Genomic DNA, 24446 nt, shown 5'->3' with positions numbered 1-24446 from the left:
CCTGTTCAGCCCCTGAGGTAGCCAGCTGCCTGAGATTGGAGCCGGGCAGTCTGCTCACACAGGGCTGAGGCAGGCAGGCGAATGGTCAGCTCATTGAGTCAGGACACAGGCGGCTGAATGAGGGAGGTTGGACTGCGGGTGGCTGAATGAGGGAGGTTGGACTGCGGGTGGCTGAATGAGGGAGGTTGGGCCGCGGGTGGCTGAATGAGGGAGGTTGGGCCGCGGGTGGCTGAATGAGGGAGGTTGGGCCGCGGGTGGCTGAATGAGGGAGGTTGGGCCGCGGGTGGTTGAATGAGGGAGGTTGGGCCGCGGGTGGTTGAATGAGGGAGGTTGGGCCGCGGGTGGCTGAATGAGGGAGGTTGGGCCGCGGGCGGCTGAATGAGGGAGGTTGGGCCGCGGGCGGCTGAATGAGGGAGGTTGGACCGCGGGCGGCTGAATGAGGGAGGTTGGACCGCGGGCGGCTGAATGAGGGAGGTTGGACCGCGGGCGGCTGAATGAGGGAGGTTGGACCGCGGGCGGCTGAATGAGGGAGGTTGGACCGCGGGCGGCTGAATGAGGGAGGTTGGACCGCGGGCGGCTGAATGAGGGAGGTTGGACCGCGGGCGGCTGAATGAGGGAGGTTGGACCGCGGGCGGCTGAATGAGGGAGGTTGGACCGCGGGCGGCTGAATGAGGGAGGCGGAGAGGGAGCTGTGATTTCCCTGCTCTGCTCCCTTGCACGCCCTCCAGTGATGTCGGGAGCCGGAATATGATGTAATTCTGGCCTTGCTCACTAAATGGCTCTCTAGGGAGCAGAGCAAAGAGATGACAGCAGCCCAACTGGACCCCAGGAAAAGCTAATCCACTCCAGCTTTCCCAAAGGTAGGAAGGCTGGGTGGATTTAAAATAATAAAATTAATGATTTGTGAGTGTGAAATCAGTGATTCTGTCTGTCTGTCAGTGATTGTCTGTCTGTCTGTCAGTGATTGTCTGTCTGTCTGTCAGTGATTGTCTGTCTGTCAGTGATTGTCTGTCTGTCAGTGATTGTCTGTCTGTCAGTGATTGTCTGTCTGTCTGTGATTGTCTGTCTGTGATTGTCTGTCTGTGATTGTCTGTCTGTCTGTCTGTGATTGTCTGTCTGTCTGTGATTGTCTGTCTGTCTGTGATTGTCTGTCTGTCTGTGATTGTCTGTCTGTCTGTCTGTGATTGTCTGTCTGTCTGTCTGTGATTGTCTGTCTGTCTGTCTGTGATTGTCTGTCTGTCTGTCTGTGATTGTCTGTCTGTCTGTCTGTGATTGTCTGTCTGTCTGTCTGTGATTGTCTGTCTGTCTGTCTGTCTGTGATTGTCTGTCTGTCTGTCTGTGATTGTCTGTCTGTCTGTCTGTCTGTGATTGTCTGTCTGTCTGTGATTGTCTGTCTGTCTGTCTGTGATTGTCTGTCTGTCTGTCTGTGATTGTCTGTCTGTCTGTCTGTGATTGTCTGTCTGTCTGTGATTGTCTGTGATTGTCTGTCTGTGATTGTCTGTGATTGTCTGTCTGTCTGTCTGTCTGTGATTGTCTGTCTGTGATTGTCTGTCTGTGATTGTCTGTCTGTGATTGTCTGTCTGTGATTGTCTGTCTGTGATTGTCTGTCTGTCTGTCTGTGATTGTCTGTCTGTCTGTCTGTGATTGTCTGTCTGTCTGTCTGTGTCTGTCTGTCTGTGATTGTCTGTCTGTCTGTCTGTGATTGTCTGTCTGTCTGTCTGTGATTGTCTGTCTGTCTGTCTGTCTGTGATTGTCTGTCTGTCTGTCTGTGATTGTCTGTCTGTCTGTCTGTCTGTCTGTGATTGTCTGTCTGTCTGTCTGTGATTGTCTGTCTGTCTGTCTGTGATTGTCTGTCTGTCTGTCTGTGATTGTCTGTCTGTCTGTCTGTGATTGTCTGTCTGTCTGTCTGTGATTGTCTGTCTGTCTGTCTGTGATTGTCTGTCTGTCTGTCTGTGATTGTCTGTCTGTGATTGTCTGTCTGTGATTGTCTGTCTGTGATTGTCTGTCTGTGATTGTCTGTCTGTCTGTCTGTGATTGTCTGTCTGTCTGTCTGTCTGTGATTGTCTGTCTGTGATTGTCTGTCTGTGATTGTCTGTCTGTGATTGTCTGTCTGTGATTGTCTGTCTGTGATTGTCTGTCTGTGATTGTCTGTCTGTGATTGTCTGTCTGTGATTGTCTGTCTGTGATTGTCTGTCTGTGATTGTCTGTCTGTGATTGTCTGTCTGTGATTGTCTGTCTGTGATTGTCTGTCTGTGATTGTCTGTCTGTGATTGTCTGTCTGTGATTGTCTGTCTGTGATTGTCTGTCTGTCTGTCTGTGATTGTCTGTCTGTCTGTCTGTGATTGTCTGTCTGTCTGTCTGTGATTGTCTGTCTGTCTGTCAGTGATTGTCTATGTGTAGGTGACCTGCCCCCCTCCAATCACAAGGGAAAGGTGTTACTCACCCTTTTTCCCACCCCATGCTGGTGACGCCGCGGCTGGCCCCACCTCCATGGCGGAGATCATCAATCTTGATGATCTTAGCCAATCCAATGTTTCCCCATAGAAAAACATTGGGAGACTATTGCTCGGCAAAACTCCATGGTTAACAATCAACTTCTCCTCATAGAGATGTATTGAATCAATGCATCCCTATGGGGAGCATTAATGTAGGTGCTGCACACTGTGCAGCACTGACCTGGGAAGCACTTCTATTCCATCTGAGTGACTGTCACTAGAGGTGTTACCAGACAGCAATGTAAACCCTGCCTTTAGTCTGAAAAGTCATTGTTTGCATTAAAAAGCGTGCAGGGACAATATGAGCTGTAGTGGTTCTGGTGACTATAGTGTCCCTCTAAGAATTTTTTATTTTTTTTATGTTTAAAAACCTGGCTCCTAGGATTTAAGCAAATTTGTCAAGCCTTGAGTTAATCTATAAATCTACATTATCTATAACTGTGTATATATAGGGTGTGTGTATGTATGTGTATATATATATATATACACACACACACACACACACACACACCTCTATATTATCTATACCTGTGTGTGTATGTGGGTAAAGTATAAATATAAATTTTCTATATTAAAGTACCTTGTACTTTTGCTGATTGTTGACAGGCCCACCTTTAAACTGATCAGTTTAGAGAGGGGTTCAGTTCTAAATGTTCTAAAAGAGCTGCAGTAGTTTACTGTTAAAAATGTGAGAGGGGGAGGGTATGGCTCATATTATTGTAGTTCCCTTGTCCCCCCCCCCCCCCCCCTGTTTTAAACAGATACACAGAAAATATCTGATTTCCACAGCTAAAAGTGAGCTATTGTTTTTCGGAGAGAGTCTATTTCTGGCAGACAAAACACTGGTGTCCTGTCAGCACCTCGCCCCAATTAGTTTTGATGGGTTAGTGAGCGTGCAATACCCAGCCTGATGGTTTAGACTTGCGAGTTATGGAGCAGATGTTGTTATGGTTCAGTGTCCTGACACACTGCCCAATCAGGTTAACGCTGGCAATTTACAGCCTGTAAGTCTGCAGGTAGAGCGTGTTATGTGTGTGTGAGCAGACTGTTCCTGTCACTTCCAGGCATCCTGCCTCTGTCATTGGGGAGCTTGAAAACTCTGTCTCATTAAACGTGAATTTGGAAGTTGCTGTCTTATTATGCAAATAGGTTCAGTCTTCCCCCCCCCCCCCCCCTCCAACCTCACTTCACACAAAATGAGATTTTCAGTCTTTCATATTCTGAAAATGAAAATCACTCTCCCCACTGGGACACCTTCATTTTTCTTCCATTAATTCTAAAAAATAGAAGCTAATTTTGGCAGAGGCACCAAACGTTGAATACTAGATAAATCTGTCAAAGAAAGTAATGCCAGTAATTATTGCAAGAGACCGGAACGGCTCACGTCTTCATTTCTGACTCTTGGTTTTCATGGTCGAACCACATTAAAGAGGGATTGTTTGGGGCTTAAAATAAACAAGAAAAATCTAAAGGACTATATTTGGGATAGAATGTGAAGTAAGAATAACACTGAATCTCTCCATTTACTAGGAGTTTGGCTAAAACCAGGTGTAGATTCTACGTTCAGACCCCTTGTCACACAAGAAAGCGTTTATACAGCAATCAGATACACATCAGTCAAAACACCATATTTTGTAAATCTTGCCCATTTAGCTTCAGACACATAACATCATCTTACATTTGCATCTTTGTGAGTTAGAAGAAAAACAAAACTGAAAAAAAAGCAGGCTAACTGTGTTCTAGTGCACTGTAATAAGCTTTAGGCTCCTAAACTAGAGTCCATAACAGGCCGTTTGAGCCCAGGTGGAAATGTTTGGAAAAGTGTTGGTCCTGTCTCCTTTATCAGGACTGATCCTTGTGACTCTTTCGATTTGCAATGTTTATCAACATCATAATGCAGATGTAGTACTTTAGCTATGTATGAAATGTTAATTGTTCTGCTCTTATTTGCGAATTCTACTTTATCTAGCAGCTGAGTACTTTCCTGGTTTGCATTTGTTTATTTTTTTGTTTTTTTAAAGCATCTTCATGTTCGATTTGTCGTTTTTCAGGATAATCCACTCTTCCAGTGTTAGCTGGTATTTGGGTAGCCATTGCACTATTAGAAAAATTTATATCGCAGAAGAAAATATTCATCCTGATAACGCTAGACGGATTGCACGTACCAAGGAAAAGCAACTGCTGCTGTGATGAATACACAGATTGTGAGCGCGACGTTATGACACAGAGCTCAAAGTCTGTATGTCCACTCACAATTGACATATTCGTCTATTTCAACTAGAAATTTTCAGGTGGCCTGAATATAGAGGCCATCCAAATACATAATAGCCAGACTAAGTGCTTTCCACGTAACACATTACAGTGCTCGACAAATCTGGGATTTGTAAGCCCTCCAAGGCGGGCGGGCGGGTGGAAAGGGTGCTTTGATCTCCCTGCTCTGCCTTAATCACCTTTATTCCCACCTCGTGCTGGTCTACCTGTGGCTGGCCTCGACCTCTATGGCTGAGATAATCACAATTGATGATTTCTATGAGGAGATGCTGATTGGCAAGACCAGCATTTGGACGCGCCCTGCCTCCTTGCCAATCTCAGCCAATCTAATGCTTTTACTTTAACTACAATTCTGATGATTTCAGTCATGGAGGAGGATCATGGGTAGGGTCAGTGCCGGCAGACATGCGCGGGCGCTGGATATAAAGCAAGGTTGTTGTTTTTTTACCTTTTTAAAGTGGGGACAAGCCACTATAGGGTCAGGCATACATGTTTGCGTTCTTGACCCTATAGTGTTCCTTTAACTCCTGTATCAAATGTTTTTTTCTTCTTTCAAAAATCAGGATAATTGAACCTGCACCATAAGTGTTCTGGAGTGCCCTTTCAGGATAAACTAACCTTTGTCTAAAATTAAATCCAGGCCTCCCAACCTTGGTGGATATGAGGCTGTGATAAGGAGAGTGATCTCTCTAATATGCCAGGTGTTTACTCACTGTAGAGTGGTGATTGTATGATAATCGGGGGGCCTGAAAGGTATTGCTTGTCTCCATGGCAACCTAGCATTTCGACTTTGTCAAATGGACTTTAAATAATGTGCAATTTTACAAGCAGTTCACAAAGCTGTGTCAATTAAAAAAATAAAATACTTTGAGTATCTTTCTCCTTTTGTGTGCAGTCTGATACGGTCAGAGTGACCTGTTGGCCTGTTACCACTGGTTCCCACAATGTCCTCACACTTATACATTTAGTTTTGAAGCGGCTTGGTAGAGAACGAAATATCATCATATTATACATTGTAGAAAAGAGATGACCTGTCTTACCGTTTACTAAAACTTCCCCCCCTGATATGTATATGGGCAGCTTAAAACTGAGAATCCTGTCAGGCTGACCGCTCTGAAGTTTTAGATTTGCTGCAAACATGTTTTTGTTTTATTTTTATTTTCTTGAATCGAATGGCTGAAATTCTGATCAACTATGAGAGTAGGCAGCGGGTGCTCTCTGCATCATAAACTTTGCAATGCTGCTAAATTGTTATGGTGCTTAGAGTGAATTAATAATATTGAGTACCTCAATAAGAAGATATATTAAAGATGGAGAACCTGCACAGTTAAGTTCTCTAGTTTTTGTGGTCATCCGTTTTTCATTATTAAACCTGTTCCTGATCAGAGCGCCAATGAGCCATTGCTGAAATTCACTGGGGATTGGCCGCTAAAGAAATATTCTGTAATGAATGGTTGAATCCCTCAGTACTGTGTGTTAGGAAAGCGGTTTAGCTAAAGCTTTGTACCAAGCGTTTTCTCCATTGATTATATAATGTACGTGAAGTTCCTGAGTTCATCAGACCACATGGAATCTGGTTCCATCCATGGGGATTGTGTCAGAAACACTCATTTAAGTGTAAGCAAATAGGGCATTGCTTAATGAATAATTAACGCAGGCAACACGGAGCAGGCTGGAGTGGGTTGTGTTTTGCTTTCGTGGCTTATGTTTGCGTAGACTGAGCATGATGCATTATAGATGGGATGGGAAGAGACATCCTCCGTAGTCCCATCAGTAATCATATTTATGTTTTTGACCTTGAAAATATATAAATTAAGAGAGAGAACGTACCCAGTACCCGGCTTTGTAAACCTTTTATGTAATGCTTTTTTATATATATAAAGAGCAATTCTGGGACAAGTAGTAACCGTTGGTTTCTATGGTGATTGTTCCAGTGTTAGGTGGTACCGGAGAATAATAGTTTATAAATACAAGCTATCCATAGAAATCTGTCAATTTTGAACTGTAGTGATGGGCAGTGAGCTCCTGGTGCGGTTATGCAATCTACCAATAGTATTAAGACACCCCGCAGTTCTGATTCTCCTACAGACCCCCCTGTAGGGTTGACTGTGAGTGGCTACTTGATCCATGGCTTTCTGGAACATTGGGCTCCTCTGAGTCAGGCTCCAGTCCTCTCTCCGAGCTCTGTCTATAAATATAGCCCTGCTTCAGGCTGCTGCCGCCTTATCCAGAGTTAATTAGCTGTGCAGTGATCTGTGAAGAGTAATTACTCCTAAATAATGCTTATTTTAGTAGCTTCTCTGTAATTATCTCATTTATTTGATCATAGAAATCCTGGAAAGTTGTGTTGGCTGATCTCTCGGGAGACAGCCTCTAAGATGACAGTAATATAAATCCCCCCTTACTCACCCTGGTGCTGTGCCTTCATTATGATTTCAGGGGGCTATATTTTAGCGGCAATGCTTTAAAATATTATTTAAATCCAAATCCAAATTGTGCAATTCAATACTAGTCTGTAGACATTTTCCAGAATTTCTCTTCTCAGTGGAGAACAGGCTCTTTGGTTATGGTTTGAAGTTAAGCCATTAAAAAAAACAGTCATGCGAAACATTTTAATGGATAAATGAATCAAAAATCCCATTTGAATTTTTCAGCGTAGGGCTATATTTTTTCCAAATAACCTTTATAAAGTGTGTTATGCTGATGTTTGTTGTGAAACCCGTCTATCAATAAGAATGAATTGATACATTGTATTTGCAACCGAACCCCAATAAACATATACAATAAATATTATACCTGCCTGATGTTCACAGTAAGACATCCATTGTTTTCAGCTGTACATTGTGTTGTATCAGGGTTATGCACTAAAGTGTGAATTCAAAGTGATTCTACAATTTAAGCTCTTAAGGATCACTACGGCTTTAATGATGGCAAAGACCGCCATGCGGTAAATGTACCATTAGGGGTTAAACCCCTGCTGGTGCCGAGAGACCCCAAATATCTTTCATCTCTCCCTCAGTTAGTGCTATGTGCAGTGCTCAAAGTTGGTGCGCTTATCCGTGCTACCAAGGGACCCCCAGGTATCTTTTGAGTTAGTGGGCCCCAAACGGACAGACCAGCTATGCTGCACATAGCGCTTTAAATTTGGATGAGCTATCCGATTTATCCCTGGTTCTAAGGTAACCCTAAGTATCTTTTGACAATGTTAGTGGCCCCGACTGACAGCGCAGCTACAAGTAGTGCTAAAAGTGAACGTTGCTCATAGCCCTTTAAATTGATTTAAATACCACACTATCACAATTGCGCTGCCAATGTAAACATATTTTGAATCATGAGTAGGGTTAGTGGTTGGATTATGGTTAGGATTACAGTATGGATTAGGGAACTGACTAGGGTCAGAATTAGGTGAAAAGGTATACTACGTGCGCTATCATTGTCTTCGACAAATATATACTTTTGTGTAACGGTTTTGGATTCTGTGACTATTACATTTGTAATCTCAGCATGCCAAATTTTGCAAAGTTTTGGCTTTATAACCATAATTTACTCCTTGCAGTATTTGTTTTAGAATGTCAAAATTAATCGAAATCCTAGACATGTTGGGCATTTAACAAACGGGGCTAATTATGGAATCTAGTTTGAGTTGGTTTTCTTTATTTGCGCTTGGTGTTTAGAAATTATTACATGTAAAATGGAAAAAACTTTTGTTTATATTTCATTCCCATTTAATATTGTGTTATGTATACAAATAGGGTTTCAAAGAAAAGACCTATTTCTCCTTTAAATATCCCTTAAACAGCAAGGGATAATTGTGCCAAATATGCCTTGGTCACAAACTGGGTCGTATCACATAAAAGTGCCAGGAAAACAAACTCCTTTTCCTGGCACTATAGCTTCCCCCTCTGTCAAGCTATAGTGCCATATAGTGGGGAGGGGGAAGATAGAGTGTGCTTCCCCCTCCCCACTATATGGCACTATAGCTTGATAGAGGGGGAAGCTATAGTGCCAGGAAAAGGAGTTTGTTTTCCTGGCGCTTTTGTGGTACGACCCAGTTTGTGACTAAGGCATATTTGATGCACTGGCTCTACTCCGTCCACACTCAGACCTCATGCGCAGGCATGGCTCGCATTAGGATTTCCCCATAGGAAAGCATTATTCAATGCATTGCTATGGAGATTCCGGTGATGCTGGAGGTCCTCATGCAGAGCGTGAGAACGTCCAGCATCGTTTAGACGACCAAAAGTTGTCTAAGCACCCGGTAATCCCTCTAGTGGCTGTCTGGTAGAGGAGGAATTAACCCTGCAAGGTAATTATTGCAGTTTATAAAAACTGCAATAATTACCACTCTAGGGTTAAGGGTGATGGGGGTTTGCACCCCGACCACTTCAATGGGCAGTGTCCCTTTAATGTAAAAAAAAGCCATATTGGAAAAGTTCTGGCTGCTTTAGCCTTAAAGTTGATGTGCATTGCGTGGTGTGTGCAGGGAATCTCACTGCCTGCCATAGCTGTGGTTTATAATTCTGTGCACACAGCCTAAGGCTGTAAGGTTATATTTATAATATTGAACACAATGTTATCAGTAAGCATTCTACAGTTTGACTTGTGCCATGTATAGGTTGAAGTGTGTGAGCTGTAATACATGCACGGCCTATCAATCACTTTTGTTTGGTTTGTAAAGTCTGCTCAGTCACCAAAAGAGAAAACAAAGATAACTGCACCAATTGCTCAAAAGGGATTTATACTTTTATCTTTCGGAGACTGGAAACCAGCGAGCGACTGCAGGATTGGGGCTTCTCTGAATATTACAATATCTTTGCACGGCAGACACGCTGGGAGATATGTTAATTGTCTTATTGTAAATAGAATTCCCAGGCTACGACTAGCAGTGATCGCTTTGCCTTGTATGTGAGAATCTTCCTGCCATCCTGGGGTACATTACATCTGTTCTGTGAGCGGCCAGCTGTTTGGGGATCGCTGTTTTAGCAGATCTTGTATTTTGAAATGCTGATATGTCTGGCTATTCTGTGCACCTTTCTACTATGGATGATCACTGTAAGTTGGGGTTTATTTCAAAATTCCAATGATAATGGACAATTGACATTTTTAGAGCAGAATGGGGGGGGGGGGGGGGGGGGGGGAAGATCCATCTATACTTGGGCCAAATGTTTTCAGTTATCTTGCCAATATCCTGTTTCCTAATTTATTGAATAAGTCCATTAATCATATTTTCTTTCTCTGCTTATTTTGAATCCGTTGCCATTTCACACCTACACGTAAGGCCAATCGCTTTGGCTGCAGGTATTTTTCATTAATAGTGCATATATTTGGGAAATCATGATACAGTTCTGTGTTTGGTGTGAAATCCTCAGCAGAGAACGGCACCGTGGAGCATATTAATTATCTATAGCCAGTCAGTGCCTGTATAAAGGGGGAGAGTCATGGTTATGGGTATGAGCTGGCAAATATAACATTAATAAAGTCTGTCTTGGTTCTAGCAGCAGCAAACACATTGATATAATTTGTGCATCAATAGCTGACTTTAATGGAAGCCGGAACTTTAATCCTGCAAGTAGATGATTAATGTCTCCGGAATAGATCTGTATCATTCATTGCTTATTGATCTTCCCTGGTTACTGGTAATTTGCTGCGATTTAAGGACAGCAATCACTGCACATTAACCAGTTGGCTGACTATTTGTTCTAGCTAACAGTGTATCCGCTGAAGGAATGATAGGCTAACAGGGACTATATCACATTTAAATACCTCTCCTCCAGGCACCGGCATTGCTGAGGGATTTTAAATCGGTGTAGAATTTTGACGCTTGGCTTTCAAAGTCCATGTTCTCTGCTTTTTATTTACCAGATGGAAACCCCAGTTCTAATCTAGTAACGTATTTACAAAAAAACACATTTTGCAAACTAAATTTAACCTAACCATGTGTTCTCGACACAGTAAGTGTGGGTGAAAACGACTGCTACAAAGTGTAGATTACTGAGAATTGAAAGTAAATTAAAAATTTTAGACTGAAATAGCTGAACTTCAAACATGGATTGTAAAATCCGAAGCTAGCTTGGAGAGTTTTTCCTGTTAGGTTGTGTTTTGACTTCTACACAACTCACATAACTGAGTGTGTACCTTCAGCAGAATGGGATCCTTTGATCAGGTCAGCAAAAGTTGTTTAAACTTACATTTTCACATTACCAAATGCAACACTACAACTCCCATAATGGTTGAATTAGCAGAGCAGGAAATAAGACTTCTAAAGTTAACACCCTGTGCTGTAAGATCTGATTTGAAAATCATTGAAACCATTTTTTTTCATGCAAGTTGTGTAAATCACATTAAAGGACCACTCTAGGCACCCAGACCACTTCAACTTAATGAAGTGGTCTGGGTGCCAGGTCCAGCTAGGGTTAACCCATTTTTTTAATAAACATAGCAGTTTCAGAGAAACTGCTATGTTTATTAATGGGTTAAGCCTTCCCCCAAATCCTCTACCCCTATTCACCCCTTCTATTAAGTCGGTTTTGCTCGTTGATAGGTTTGTTTGACACTTCTAGCTGTGGGTATTTCCTAATGACAATCTGCCTGGTTTGTACGAGTTCTGCAGTGACTGTGAATAACAGGCGATCTCACAGGCCACGTGGCTGTGTAAATTTACCTTTCAGCCCATTGTGTTAGCTGTCATGTGCAACCTCCAGTGGTCAGTGTCCATGATGCCAATTATGGAACAAAAGCAGGCTGCCTTCCATTTTCACAGAACACTTTGACCTTCACCTGTTTAGAGACAGAATAAACTTTATATTAAAATATCCACGCAAACAAAGCATAAAATGAGGACTTATTTTGTTAGAAGAAGAAAAATGTGTGTATGTAAACTACACCAGTTTGTGATACTTTATATATTTTTTTTGTCTGTTATAAAACCAAACAGTCCTTTAACAAAGTCATTACAAAGCCATGAATTACTGTTATCCTAATCTGTCACTCAACTAGAATTATTATTATTGGCATTTATAGAAGGCTGCTCTTTCTAGTTATACAGTGGGATTATTGAACTATTAATTGACAAATTATGCTTACTGACACATTATCGCAAAACTACAGAGTAAATGAATGCTGTATTTTTTGATTGTTGAAATTGCTAAAACATTTAGAACTGAGAACCTAGCTAATACTATGATTCTGTGTGTATAGACAAGTTTCTGGGTTAAGTGCCCCAATAATCATTAATAAAGCATATCAGTTTGTAGATTTATCTCCAATTGTAGCAGTTTGTCATAAATGAATGACAATATCAGTTATTTAAGGTGTAGGTGTGTGTGTGTGTGTGTGTGTGTGTGTGTGTGTCTCCAATAGCTATCCTCCTGTTGGCGTAACTCCCATGAGGCTTTGTCAGCCTAAAGATCCTTGGAGTGTTTAGTCCTCTGACCGCAGAATGTCTAGGTGTTTGGACCTTCTGATAAATACCCTCTGTATATTCATGACTGAGCTAGATCATGCTAATTATTTCCTTTCTTGCTTTTTTTTTTCCTAGTTGGGAAGACATCTTTAATTACCCGGTTCATGTACGATAGTTTTGACAATACTTACCAGGTAAGATCCCAATAAGTCTGTTGCTGTGACCATCATCTGTTTGCACTCTTTACGTTTGTTTATTTTTTTTGGCTTGTTAAAGGGTACCTGCCATGCCTCAAACTATTTATACTCATTTAAACAGCATGAAATTCCATCTATACAGATAGTGCTAGCAGGTTTGGTAGCAAATCTACAGATTGGGAGAAAAAAGTATTTATTTAAAAATAGGTGTTTCTCCCACCTGTCAGTCAAATCAGCGGCACAGACTCCATGCCAAACGACTGACTGACTGACTAGGTAGAACAGAAAGAGATTTCCCACAGACGGTCCTACTCTCCTAAGCATAGAAACCACTGCGCATGTGCTGTGGCGCAACCTCTGGCGTGATACTGACAGAAGCCAGCATGCTGGTGACACACTGCAGGTTTGCCCTGCTTGTGGAAGTATCCCCAGGAAGAGCAAATCAAGGAGGCCCAGAGAATGTACCTGGGGTTGGTGTTACTCTGGACACGGCAATACTGGAACGGATGTGCTAAGTGTATCTTGATATTTTTCATTGAATCCGTCATGCATCTTTCTGATATTTAATGTATTCCATGTATAAGGGGGTGATTTTAATTAAGTACAATTTTTTTCCAGTTTCACTGTAACTATCGTAACTTTTGTCAACAATAAATCTGCGATCTGTAGTATTGAAGGACCTGGACTAGCGATGCTTTCTTTTACAGTTAATAGGTTTTAACCCTTTAAATGCCAATGAACTCGTTGTTCGTTGCCCAGATGTTGAATGGCTAAATTTGCCAAAGAGCGTGCTGCATGTAACCATGTTTCTACTCCACTCGACATTCAAACGGGAGGAATAAAAGACTTTGTAAAATTTCTGCAATGGCTGAAGTTTCTGTGCTTCACAGGAACAGTAATGCTGGTCTTACATTGCACAGTTAAACTCTCCTTTAATTGTGTTATTTCACGGTTGAGAGGGGGGGAGGGGGTTTCTTTGTTTTCTGCTCCAGCGGTATTTAGTCTCCCCCCAAGCTTTGTAGAATTCTTAATGTGTTTATCTCCAGCACTTCTACTGATAGACAATTGGATGCTTCTATATCTGTGTTCTGATATTGCTAATTTCTTCATGGTTTCTGTCCCATAATTTATTTTTCTTGCCAAATGTTTAGAGGTATTATTCCCATCTGTAAATGAAAGCCATATTACAATCTCATTTCTAGAAGTCAAACTTTGGCATTTCATGGAAACACATTTTGTTTTAGTTACCTGTGACATTGTCTCCATCCTTTTAAACTTTTAACCTTTCTGACTATTAACACCATCTGCTGCCCATCACTATATGGTTTGATTTCATATGTTTTACATCTACATCACTGGATTAATACAGATACAATCCCTACTACAAGTTATTACCTGTCGGGTTCCACACTCTTCCTGACAATCGTGTACAACTACACTTTCATTATAGGTGCCTCACATATATACCAACCATGGTTGGTGGGGAACAACAATAAAATAAAGAATGAATATCTCCTAAATGTTTTACATGTACTACCGTAATGCATGTATATCCTTTTAAGGGTGGTAATTAATTTTAGTTTTCTTCATTTTCAGGCAACGATTGGTATTGACTTCTTATCCAAAACAATGTACTTAGAGGATCGAACAGTAAGTATTCTGGGATCTGTGAAAGTTTGAAAAAAAGTGCCGACATGCTAGAGAAAATGTAGGATGTAATTTTGCATACAGGTGGAATGAGTAATATACTGTAGGTCTGACAGTATGCTTCTTTCTCAGCCACCCCGGACATAATCAGTATAACAGCAGTCAATGGGGCATGGTAATAATGATAGCCAGAATACAATAGATCGTACTGTATGCCTCTCTTCAGATCTCCACTTCTCAATATTTCATATTCCCTGACATCTGCAGGAATTTCAGTCTTCGGTGAATAGTTCTTTCATGAACCAAAACAGCAACGACTAGGCGTTGTGTCCTGTCCAAAGCATGAGCATCCTCTGGCCTCTGGATACTTTTTAAAGGAGTGCTGTGAAAACCATAATCACTGCTGCGTATTGTAGTTGTTGTGATGTTAGTTTTAGATGACTGTTTATTATTACATGTTTTGTGAGTGGTTTGATACAATTTGATTGGTTGAAAGAATAGCTTACCTCCGTTTATACACAGGGTCCCACACCATCAACGTCTAAGGTATCCATCCACTCTTTCTAAACATCTACACACTAATATGCAGCAATCAAGAAGGGTTACTTTAAATTTGTTTAAAAATCGTCAATTTTTCTGTAGAAATCTAGTTTGAGATTAAATTGCCCTTTTCATGTGCCAGCAGGGGTCTATGCACTGAGCTAATATTTGCTGGGTGGACTCGAACAGATAACGGCATATGATTACAGTCAGTGTTCAGCATGAGGTCAGGAAGCCCATTCATGTGAAACAGAACAACAAACATGCAGTGGCTATCAGGTGATCAGGATGGAGCCACGGCAGCGGAATCCTCACAGTGCTCTGCATTCAATTTTATATGACTTTGATCTGAGACACCAGCAAAGCAATGCGGCAAGAAGCCCGCCTTACTTGTACCTCGATAGCGGCTCTCCAAATACTTAAACTGCATCATTTTCCACATTATAAAGCCACAAACTGACATATATTAGTTCTGGAGCTTGGTCTTTAAAAACTAGAATTAGCTGCAGGTATCGCTTGTCTTGCTGTAAAAGTAACAAAACAACTACAGATAGTCCATCTTTATTTATGTTGTGCATGGGATAACAAAAAGCTTGATAAGCCACAACAGCAACCACAAGCACATTGAAGACCGGCAATTGAATCATTGACATGGCATTCAGGAAATCTGCACGTTTTTGTGTATTGGTAGGAGAAAATGGTCAGTGTTGAGCAAAAATCAAGCTATATCAGCTGACTAAATATTAAAACAAAACGATAATGCAACATGCTAGACATAGGATACCACTGGTTAATGCTGAACTTACTAGGCACTACCCAGTGTCAAAGATAGCTCAAAGCAGTGCAGAGGTATAGACATATCAGAAACTAAGCTAATATGTTAACGACTGAGCAAACCTGTTAATGAAGGCAAAATCTGTCTTAAGAAAGTGACAAGGGAGTCCCAGATAGTGGATTGCTTAGGTGCCAGCTTAGGCGGTTCGGTGCATCTCGTCGATGCCCAAATCTGGAATGTCCCTGGTGGGAGCACCGAAGTTGTGGGAGGCTGCGGTAAAACTTGTACTGTGCAAGGCAGCCCGCCAGCCCCAGCATCTCAGTGGTGTTTCTGGGATAAAAAAGGGGTTTTCTCGTGGCAAAGTGCTTATTAAAGACTTGTGGGACGAAATGCATACATCGACCATGAGATGAAAGCTGGCGAGATTGCAGGATGTGTTCATGGAAATAAAGTAAAGAGAAGAGATAACATGATGCGAAAGCCCATAAAGCATGCGCCACAAATAGTCGCAGGAGCAATGAGATAAATTCACAGAATGCTTTGACAACATTTTGGGATGTTGAGCAATATTTTGTTACCTTATATGTAGTAGGTTGGTGTGGGGGAGGGGTATTTACAATTTTCTTCATTTATTCAATATGCTATGTTCTTAAATACACACACCTTGACTATGCATAGCCTTCTGTCTCTGAAAAGGCAGTGTTTACATGAAAATGCCTGAAGGGAGCTATTATACTAACCAGAACAACTACATTAGGCTGTAGTTGTTCTAGTGACTATAGTGTCCCTTTAAGCTTGTGTCAAAGCTGGTCAAGTGTAGAAAAAAGACATAAGACAAAGAAGTCCCTACTTTGTCTTATTTTTTTGAAGAAAACTAGAGCAGATCTGAAGAAAAGAACCGATTCTGAGAGAGGAAGAGAAGAGGAAGCGATTGGGTAAAGGTAAGTTTGGTAAGACAGTGCCGCTTTAAGTAGAATCAGCCTATTCAAGCAGGGCGATATGGGGATTTATTGAGGGTTCATCTTGGTATGTATATTGTGTTATCTCTACGATCTATTTGATTGTCTCTGTCCTACAGATCAGATTGCAGCTTTGGGATACCGCTGGTCAGGAAAGATTCCGCAGCTTGATCCCCAGTTACATCCGTGATTCAGCAGCTGCCGTAGTTGTTTACGATATCACAAGTAGGTACCTATGGACACACACTCTGTTGACGCTCTGTTTATTTTTTTTCTTCCCCCCCTCCCCTCTTCTGCTGTGCGACGATCCGCCTTTGTTAGGTCCGGTTGCAATTATGGGACACAGCAGGACAGGAGCGGTTCAGGAGTTTGATCCCTAGCTACATTCGCGACTCCACTGTGGCAGTTGTTGTTTTTGATATCACAAGTGAGTTTGGACAGGACCTTCTATTCCGTTTCTTATACTGTCGTGTTGTAGCCGAATCCGCAATGCGAACCTCTTTATAACGGAATCATTGATGGACTCTGGCTACATTGTATTGAATGGAAATCCTTAGAGAGTTAAAACCACTATTTTATAGTGTTCCGGTTTAACCGAACGCTGCCCCTCCTTAGCCTTTGTTTTTGTTTGTTTTTCTCCCCCATTGTGTGACCTGCTTATCACAGGAACCGCCGCAATGATTTCTTAACACATGCACTTTCAGTGTATCCTTAACTTGTCCCCTCCCCCCCCATTCCCTGTGTAATGCTAGCTTCAAAGCATGCGTGTGGCAGCTTTGTAATTGCAAGATCTTAAACGATGTTACTAACATGCATAGATTTCTCTTTAATTTCCAGTCTCCTGTAGGATACCATGTAGTAGCTGACTTATTGAATCCAATGAATTCATGTTTTAGCTAACTGGGCCATAACTCCTTCCATCTGTGTTATTTGGCCTCGATCATGTCAGCAGTTCGTACCCACGTAATGTCAGTGGTCTGGTCCTATGTCAGGCATGTCACAATTTTTAACACCGGATGGGATTGTGTCTCTCATACCCTGCTGTCCATCTCTAGCAATGATCCGTTATAAGTGGAGAGCACTGCGCTGTGTGTGCATGTCACCTGCGCTTGCTCGCTGTGATGTCTAGCTTCACGTTCTGTATATGTCTCAGTTGCATGTTTGAATGTTCCGCATGCAGTGTATGTTAATTCGTGCACTCCATTGCCCTGCATTAAAGCCTAGATTGTTCCAATTTGATGAACTTGATAAATAAAGTTCTGTATCACGATTAAACTGAATATTACAGGAGTGTACAGTGCAGCCGTGCCCCGCACAATCTCAAGCAGTCTTTGTAAAATTACTACCACCTTTTGGTTTGAAAATTTCAATATTAAGATTTCTATATTTCATGACATTGTTTTGGGGCTAATTACCATAATATAATTGTTCATCAAAATCTGTTTCATGTGTATTTTTTTTTCCTTCTCTTAAAATGTGTCTTGTTTTAAATAGACTGTTTTATAAATATACGGACTGCTTTCTAATTTAAGGTTAAAGTCAGCCAACTACCAAGTTTTGGAATTCTTTGTAGTAGAAAGGAAAAAGAGTTTAAATCCACACAATAGCGTTTAACTTCCTGGTAAAATAGTTTATAAATGAATAACTTACCGTATCTTGTTTCCATGCTGGGCTGCTCTGTCCATGGCTGGTCCTGTTTCTTTAGCTGAGATCTTTCGAAATGAAAGATCTCAGCCAATCCAGGCCTTTCTCATAGGAAAGTTTGGGAGACTAGTGCACATGTGCGGCAGAATGCTGTGTCAATCATATGGCCTTTCGAAGACCATCTGATTGAAATAGTATGACAGCCACTAGAGGAAAGTTAACACTTCAAAGAAAACATTGCCATCTCAGCCAAATTGAAAAGTTATCAACTGCAGGGCTCGAGGGACATTAAAGTGGTATGGGTGCAATGTCCCATGTCCCTTAACCCTGTAATAGAGAACAGTTCTGAGAAACTGCAATAATTACCTTGAAGGGCTAACTCATCTTCTAGTGGCTGTCTACCAGACAGCCACTAGATGGACTTCCGGAATTGAAACGGACCTTTGGTCCGTTATCTGATGCTGGACATCCTCACGCTATGCATGAGCATTAGGTCTCCCTGCCGGCTGACGTCGGTTGGGGAAGAGCAGGGTCGGGACTTGACCCAGCACCGAGGTACATCAGTGCTGGATTCAGGTGAGTGACCACCTTCAGCCGCGCAAGTTTGTTTCCCTGGCACTATAGAATCCCTTTTAAACAAGGCACATGGCACCCAGACCACCTTATTGAGTGTTTATGTAAAGGGACACTATACTGACCAAATCAACTTTAGCTTAATAAAGTGGTTTAAATGCGTAGATAATGCTCTTACTTAGGAGTTAAATCACTTTGTTTATGCAACCCTAGTCACACCTGCCGTCCAGTGGTACAGCCTCTACACACTACCTATAGAGAGAGAGATTAATTTTCAAACCTTCTTTATTGCCCAATTCCAAATTATCTATCTCCTGCCCTATTAATAGCCTGCTCGAACCTTCTGTGTAAAGTTGAATTAGCAGAGCAGGAAATAAGACTTCTAAAGTTAACACCCTGTGCTGTAAGATCTGATTTGAAAATCATTGAAACCATTTTTTTTCATGCAAGTTGTGTAAATCACATTAAGGTGAGGTGTGCCTAGAGCTGCATTAGCAAAAGTGATTTAACTTCAAATAGCTGAGAATTGAGCAGTGAGGCTTGCAGGGTCATGATCTATACACCAAAACTACTTTATTAGGCTAAAGTTGTCTTTGAGCATAGAGTGTTACTGTAAGATATTTTAATTTTTTTGACCATTTGATTATCATTATCAGAATGAAGGGCCTTTAGGTGAATGTGTCCTTCCTTACATGTACAGGGTGACTTTTAGACTACACACTGAATATTGTCAGATTTTGACAAAGAATGTTATTGTGCTTGAATTAAACCCTTAAAAAAAATTTTTTTTGGGAATTGTTCAAAGATCGCATTTCCTAACAGAACAGACAGCTCAGATACTGTCAACACAGACATTTTATCTTTTAACTGTTTAAACTACACAAAGACAAAGTCTGGAAAATGTAGTCACTTTAGAAACCGTTTGCAAACTCTGGTGAAATACTACTTCTTATATCTCAAAGGCAGTCCAAGTTCACTTTGTCTCTTTCTTTATGAAAACCACTAGAAAATCACAATCGCATTAGAGGTAGATACTTTTAATTTGCTGTACATGCCAGAATCTTCATTTTAAATGTTTTTTTTTTTTTTTGGTGTGTTTTTTTTTGTGACCCTCCCTCCCAACCTGTAGTAGGTTTCCCTTGTTTGCTCCAAAACTGCTTCTGTGCATGATGGGAGTTTAGGACTGAGGGGAAATTGTAACATGCATGTTTGTTACCTAAAGTCCATCTGTCCATGCAGTGGTGACTGGTAAATGTACCTCTATATCCAGAGCAGTAAATACAGGTTAGCTTTACCTGGATAGGGCATAATGTAATTCCTCCACTCGAGATCCCGCTTGCTATCCATGCCTCAAACCAACGGGTTTTCCTCACTGTATGACAGCACAATGATGTGCATGAGACACTTCCAAGTGTTCCGGGGTGAATATGAGGGCATGGCCCCTATCATCTGCAGGATCTAATGGTGCCTGGTCTGCAATTTAAGAAGATGGTTTATAGATTTTTTTTAAAAACATTGTTTGCCTTCTTTTGAATCAACCACATAAACAGATGTGTGGATTAGACATGCGCAAAAATTTGTTTTAAAGTGGCACTGCCCATCCGTCCCCCCTCTAAAATAAGTATTTCATAAAGATAGAAACTTTATCGAATGCTCATAACTGACTGTTGGAATTTCACTGAAATGCCAACTCCGTCAAAAGATACTGCGAGAAAGTAGGGGGCTTTTTTTTTTTTTTCCTCAATGCTTGGCACAAGGCAGTTCTACTGCCGTTAAGCCTTGTGATTTTCCCCCAGCCATCACTAGTGACGGTGGTAGGTAAATTAAGCTCTTTCTATGAAGGATCCTGCAGTCTTGCAGAATCCTTCATAGACCTCAATGCTGTACGAAACTGGAGGGAAGCAGACCGAGAAGGATGGCTGCGCTCACAAGGGACAGGTTCGGGTCAGTAAATCTCTTTCCTGCCCTTCCCCTCCCCCCCCCAGCAGACCCGCAGTGGTGATGTCAAATTATGATGGTGACAGAGCTTCTTTAAGAAATCCATCTGAATAAAATTCCTGGTAACTGTCCAACAAGTCGATTCTGAATCATATTACCTGTGGAGGCTGTAAGTGAGATCAATTTGTTCTAGTATCGATTAACAGGAGATTTTATTCGACCGATTTTCTTAAAACATTTTTTTTTTCACAAATCCTGTGTGGATGGTTGAAGTTGTTAGATCTGGCATTCTTTTTCTATTTGGATAACTGTGTTACTGTAATAATGGTTTGCAGGAATTACACACTACCTGTCGATGTTCCTTGAGTAGAAACATTTCAAACCACTGCCCAAGATTTGTGACTGCTACATTAAGCTGCACAGACATCTATAAACTTAATTTCCATGGGACTGAGCATCATGGGAAATGTAAGCTGTACGTCAGACACCAGTGCTCTAGGGTTCCTTTAACTTTGCCAAAGATGTGAGATCCATCCATCCTGCACACAAAACATTGAAATGTGAGACATCATTCATTGATCTGTTGTTTTCTGCTGTTCTGCCAGATGTAAACTCATTCCAACAGACCACAAAATGGATTGATGATGTCAGAACGGAGAGGGGAAGTGATGTGATAATCATGCTAGTTGGAAATAAAACGGATCTTGCTGACAAAAGGTAAGGAATGGCCTTGGGTTTATGAAATTTATGGCCATTGAGTTTTTGCAGTGTGCATTTAAGTGAATTGTTTTGCTGTTGCCAACATGGGTTCTCCCATTCAAGTTCCCAAAAACTATTCAGTAGACTGCCACGCTGTTACACCAAATGCCTCATTCTCCTTCTCTTATATTCTCATACCACATCAACACCATGCATGTTCTTTTCAGTGTGTGATGGTGCCTGCTACTAAGAAGGCTCTGTTGCTTCACTCCGCTTACTGCTGAAGTGCTTGCTTCTGTTAAGGGACACTCGAGAGACCGTAATAAATACATGCTTCTAGAATATGTTATGGTGCAATTAAACTCCCCGTCATTGACCCAAGTGCAACAATTGTCAAACACCCATGAGTGAAACTTTCTTTTCTGCCTATACAAATATTTCAAAACACACTATGTAAAACCTCCTAACCGTTTTCTTCAAGACTTACTGAGCCAGTGTCACAGTTGTGAGCATGGAAGTATTCAGCTCCATTTACTGTGAATGGTGCTGTCTTTATACGGATAGCGGCTATCTGCCTAAAGAGAAGTTCAGTTTATCATATCTGTTCTGAACTACATGCCCCATTCCTCAACTGCCTTTGACAAACAAAGCATCGGGACTGGTTCGGCCACTTCCTGGTTTGCTAAGAGTGTGCTGCAGAATCAGTCCTGGTGACTTGCATCAAACACATGAACTTAAAGCATGACTGTCACCGTCTGGGGACTTTGCAAAAACAAAACTGCCGGGGGTCCGATGGCTTGGAGAAGCAGGCAAAGGTGAATTCTACTTACCTGAACTTCTCCTTTGCGAGCACCGCCATCCTTTTCTGTCATAAGCAAGAGTACAGCAGTGAGCTCTAGGTAAGGATCTCTCAAGACCGCAGAGTCCTCCTTAGTCAATTCCCTGCAGCCATCACTGGTGATGGCTGGGGGATTAAAACGTCTTGGTGGCGGTAGCTTTGCCCAGTGTCAAGAAGTGTCAAGCGCAGGAAGAAAACTGCGACAAAGTGCATCTTTTGAATAATCTGGAATTTAAATAAACACATCCCCTTTGTGTTATTTCTGCAGGCAGGTGTCCATTGAGGAAGGGGAGAGGAAAGCAAAGGAACTGAATGTAATGTTTATTGAAACTAGTGCAAAAGCCGGTTACAATGTAAAACAGGTGAGTGATTTCATTGATCTAGTAATAATATTGCTCTGTTGTGCAGCTGGAACATGTGGATACTACCTAAACAATGGTCTAATTCAGTGTTAGAATGTCTTGTCTTCCTGCATGCGGAATAGGATTCTAATCAGGAATTCCATCCCTCTGATAAGGTGGGAATTGTAGCCCATAACCAAGAAATCTATGCTATTGTCTGTTAAGTCCCATAACCAATTGCACTACTTTCGCATGTAACATGACCCCATAGTGCAGAGATGGTAACACTAGTACAGCAGATATTGGTAGATTACTTTTGTCATAATAAACAGCAAACCCTTAATATGAGATGTGTCCAGGTTATCCATCACAATCGAACGAAGAACTGCTTGACATGGTGCAGAGTGAGATAAAATATTCCATCTTTAATAGGGCACTAATGCTCATAAAATAGGCCTTAAGGTTTGAATAGTTTCTCTCACTACTGACCGTTTATGGATTCTGCTTGGAGGGGGGTTCTCGGTTTTCTCCCCCGGATGGGGCTCCGGTTTATTTATATTGAACTTCTACCATGAGTGCAGCGTCCATTTCACACATTTTAGGCTAGCCATCAATGCTTTAGTTTGTTTGGATATGAATACCTGCGCCTTTACCTCCTTTTGACTTTAGGTAACTGTGATGTTATCCCATTTCCCTTGCTGCCCTCATTACAGTTCATTGCCTTCTTCAATATCAACATTTGTGGTGAAACCTCTTGTTTTTGTGTTTCTCCAGCTCTTCCGACGTGTGGCAGCCGCCTTGCCAGGCATGGAAAGCTCACAGGATAAAAGCAGAGAAGACAGTATCCTTTCCAAGACTCTCTCTATTTTACTTATATTTTGCTATTATTATTTTTGAAGACCATATCAAGAAAACGATGATATAGAGGCCTTATAGTATATGGGGCAAGATCTACATCACATAAAATATCTGTCAAACATTTTGCTGTCCATTTAAAGCCACCCTACTGCTTTCAGTTAATGTGGATCAGTCACTGGGAAATGTGAGGACCGCGAGGCCCACTTCAAGTCAATTAAACTCTAACTAGTGGAGATGGTAGCTGCCATTTACATCCAGGAATATGCTGTGGTGTGTGCTTACATCCGGCTGCTCAAACAGTAACCAGTGTTGCCAGGCATTGTATTACAGAAGTGTCCACACTTTTCGTTCACTAAAATCACACAATACGTATATTTCACAAACCTTTCTAGCACCTTGGCTGACACGTCAAGATCAGTGGTTCTTAAAGGACCACTCAGGTGGCCCTGTCAACCCATTCCACTATTTGTTTGCACTTTTTCCAGGACAGAGAGTCCGTTGAAACTACTACATCACCTGACAGTATCAAGGAGGTATGGCCTCCTCTGCCAATGGTCAAATCAAATGATCCTTGAGTTTTTCTCTGAAATGCAGGCACTAGAAGTGCCTTTAACAACGCAGTGTAAATATTATCAAAAAATTCTGCGACCACTGCACCAGACCCCTTTATCGAACTAAAGTAGTGCAGGTAATTTTAGTGGGTCTTTAAAACTGGTGTTAAAACAATACTATCAAAACCGGCCCCTTGGCATCTTTGATATTTTCATATTCTTTGGACCGCATTTTTTCCTGTCTGTGCAACTGCTGCCCCTAGTGGTCTTTTGTAATAATTTCCGTTTTTACTTATTAAAAGGGTAATATCCCTATTTTGTTCTCTTCTCTTTTCTGCTTTCTTATTACCATCTGCCCTGATAGTTCTCTACTATTAGTGTCTTTATAATATTGTTTACTATAGCAGCAGTACCTTGATGCCATGGAGGCCCTCTGGCATGGCAGATAGTCTAATGCAGGTGTTGTACATATTATTATATTACAGTAAAATGGTTACAGAGATTTTTAGTTATTGAATGGCTATTGCTATGTGAGTTTGGTCCCTTTCAAAAAGGTTAGGAAGCGCTGATCTAAATGAAATGTTCAGCCAGGGATGGGATTAGCGTACCGTTCAGGTAATGTCATTGAACAGGATTACCTACATATAGTCTGTATAGTTTTAGTGAGTGACTGCTCCTATAATAGTCTGGTGGTCTTTCCCAAAACCCTAAAATCCAA

At 41.5% G+C, this 24446-nt stretch overlaps 2 protein-coding genes across 6 annotated transcripts in view; one reads left to right on the top strand and one right to left on the bottom strand.

Moving 5' to 3' along the window:
* Positions 1-24446, bottom strand: part of MRPL48 (mitochondrial ribosomal protein L48) — a 377463-nt gene that overhangs the window by 53901 nt on the left and 299116 nt on the right. The gene's annotated exons all lie outside the window — the stretch shown is intronic.
* RAB6A (RAB6A, member RAS oncogene family) overlaps positions 1-24446 on the top strand; it is a 56799-nt gene that overhangs the window by 27749 nt on the left and 4604 nt on the right. For 4 of the 5 annotated variants that reach the window (XM_063431753.1, XM_063431720.1, XM_063431736.1 and 1 more), the window contains 6 exons: positions 12304-12362; positions 13962-14015; positions 16608-16713; positions 21047-21158; positions 22247-22340; positions 23094-23160. In XM_063431753.1, the coding sequence (XP_063287823.1) occupies positions 12304-12362; positions 13962-14015; positions 16608-16713; positions 21047-21158; positions 22247-22340; positions 23094-23160 (492 nt within the window). Of the gene's footprint in view, positions 1-12303; positions 12363-13961; positions 14016-16405; positions 16512-16607; positions 16714-21046; positions 21159-22246; positions 22341-23093; positions 23161-24446 lie in introns of all 5 variants that reach the window. The other variant, XM_063431728.1, reaches the window with a different exon arrangement.

This window comes from Pelobates fuscus, chromosome 1 (assembly GCF_036172605.1).
Source record: "Pelobates fuscus isolate aPelFus1 chromosome 1, aPelFus1.pri, whole genome shotgun sequence".
Classification (NCBI taxonomy): domain Eukaryota; kingdom Metazoa; phylum Chordata; class Amphibia; order Anura; family Pelobatidae; genus Pelobates; species Pelobates fuscus.
This window is presented reverse-complemented; position numbering and strand designations above follow the sequence as displayed.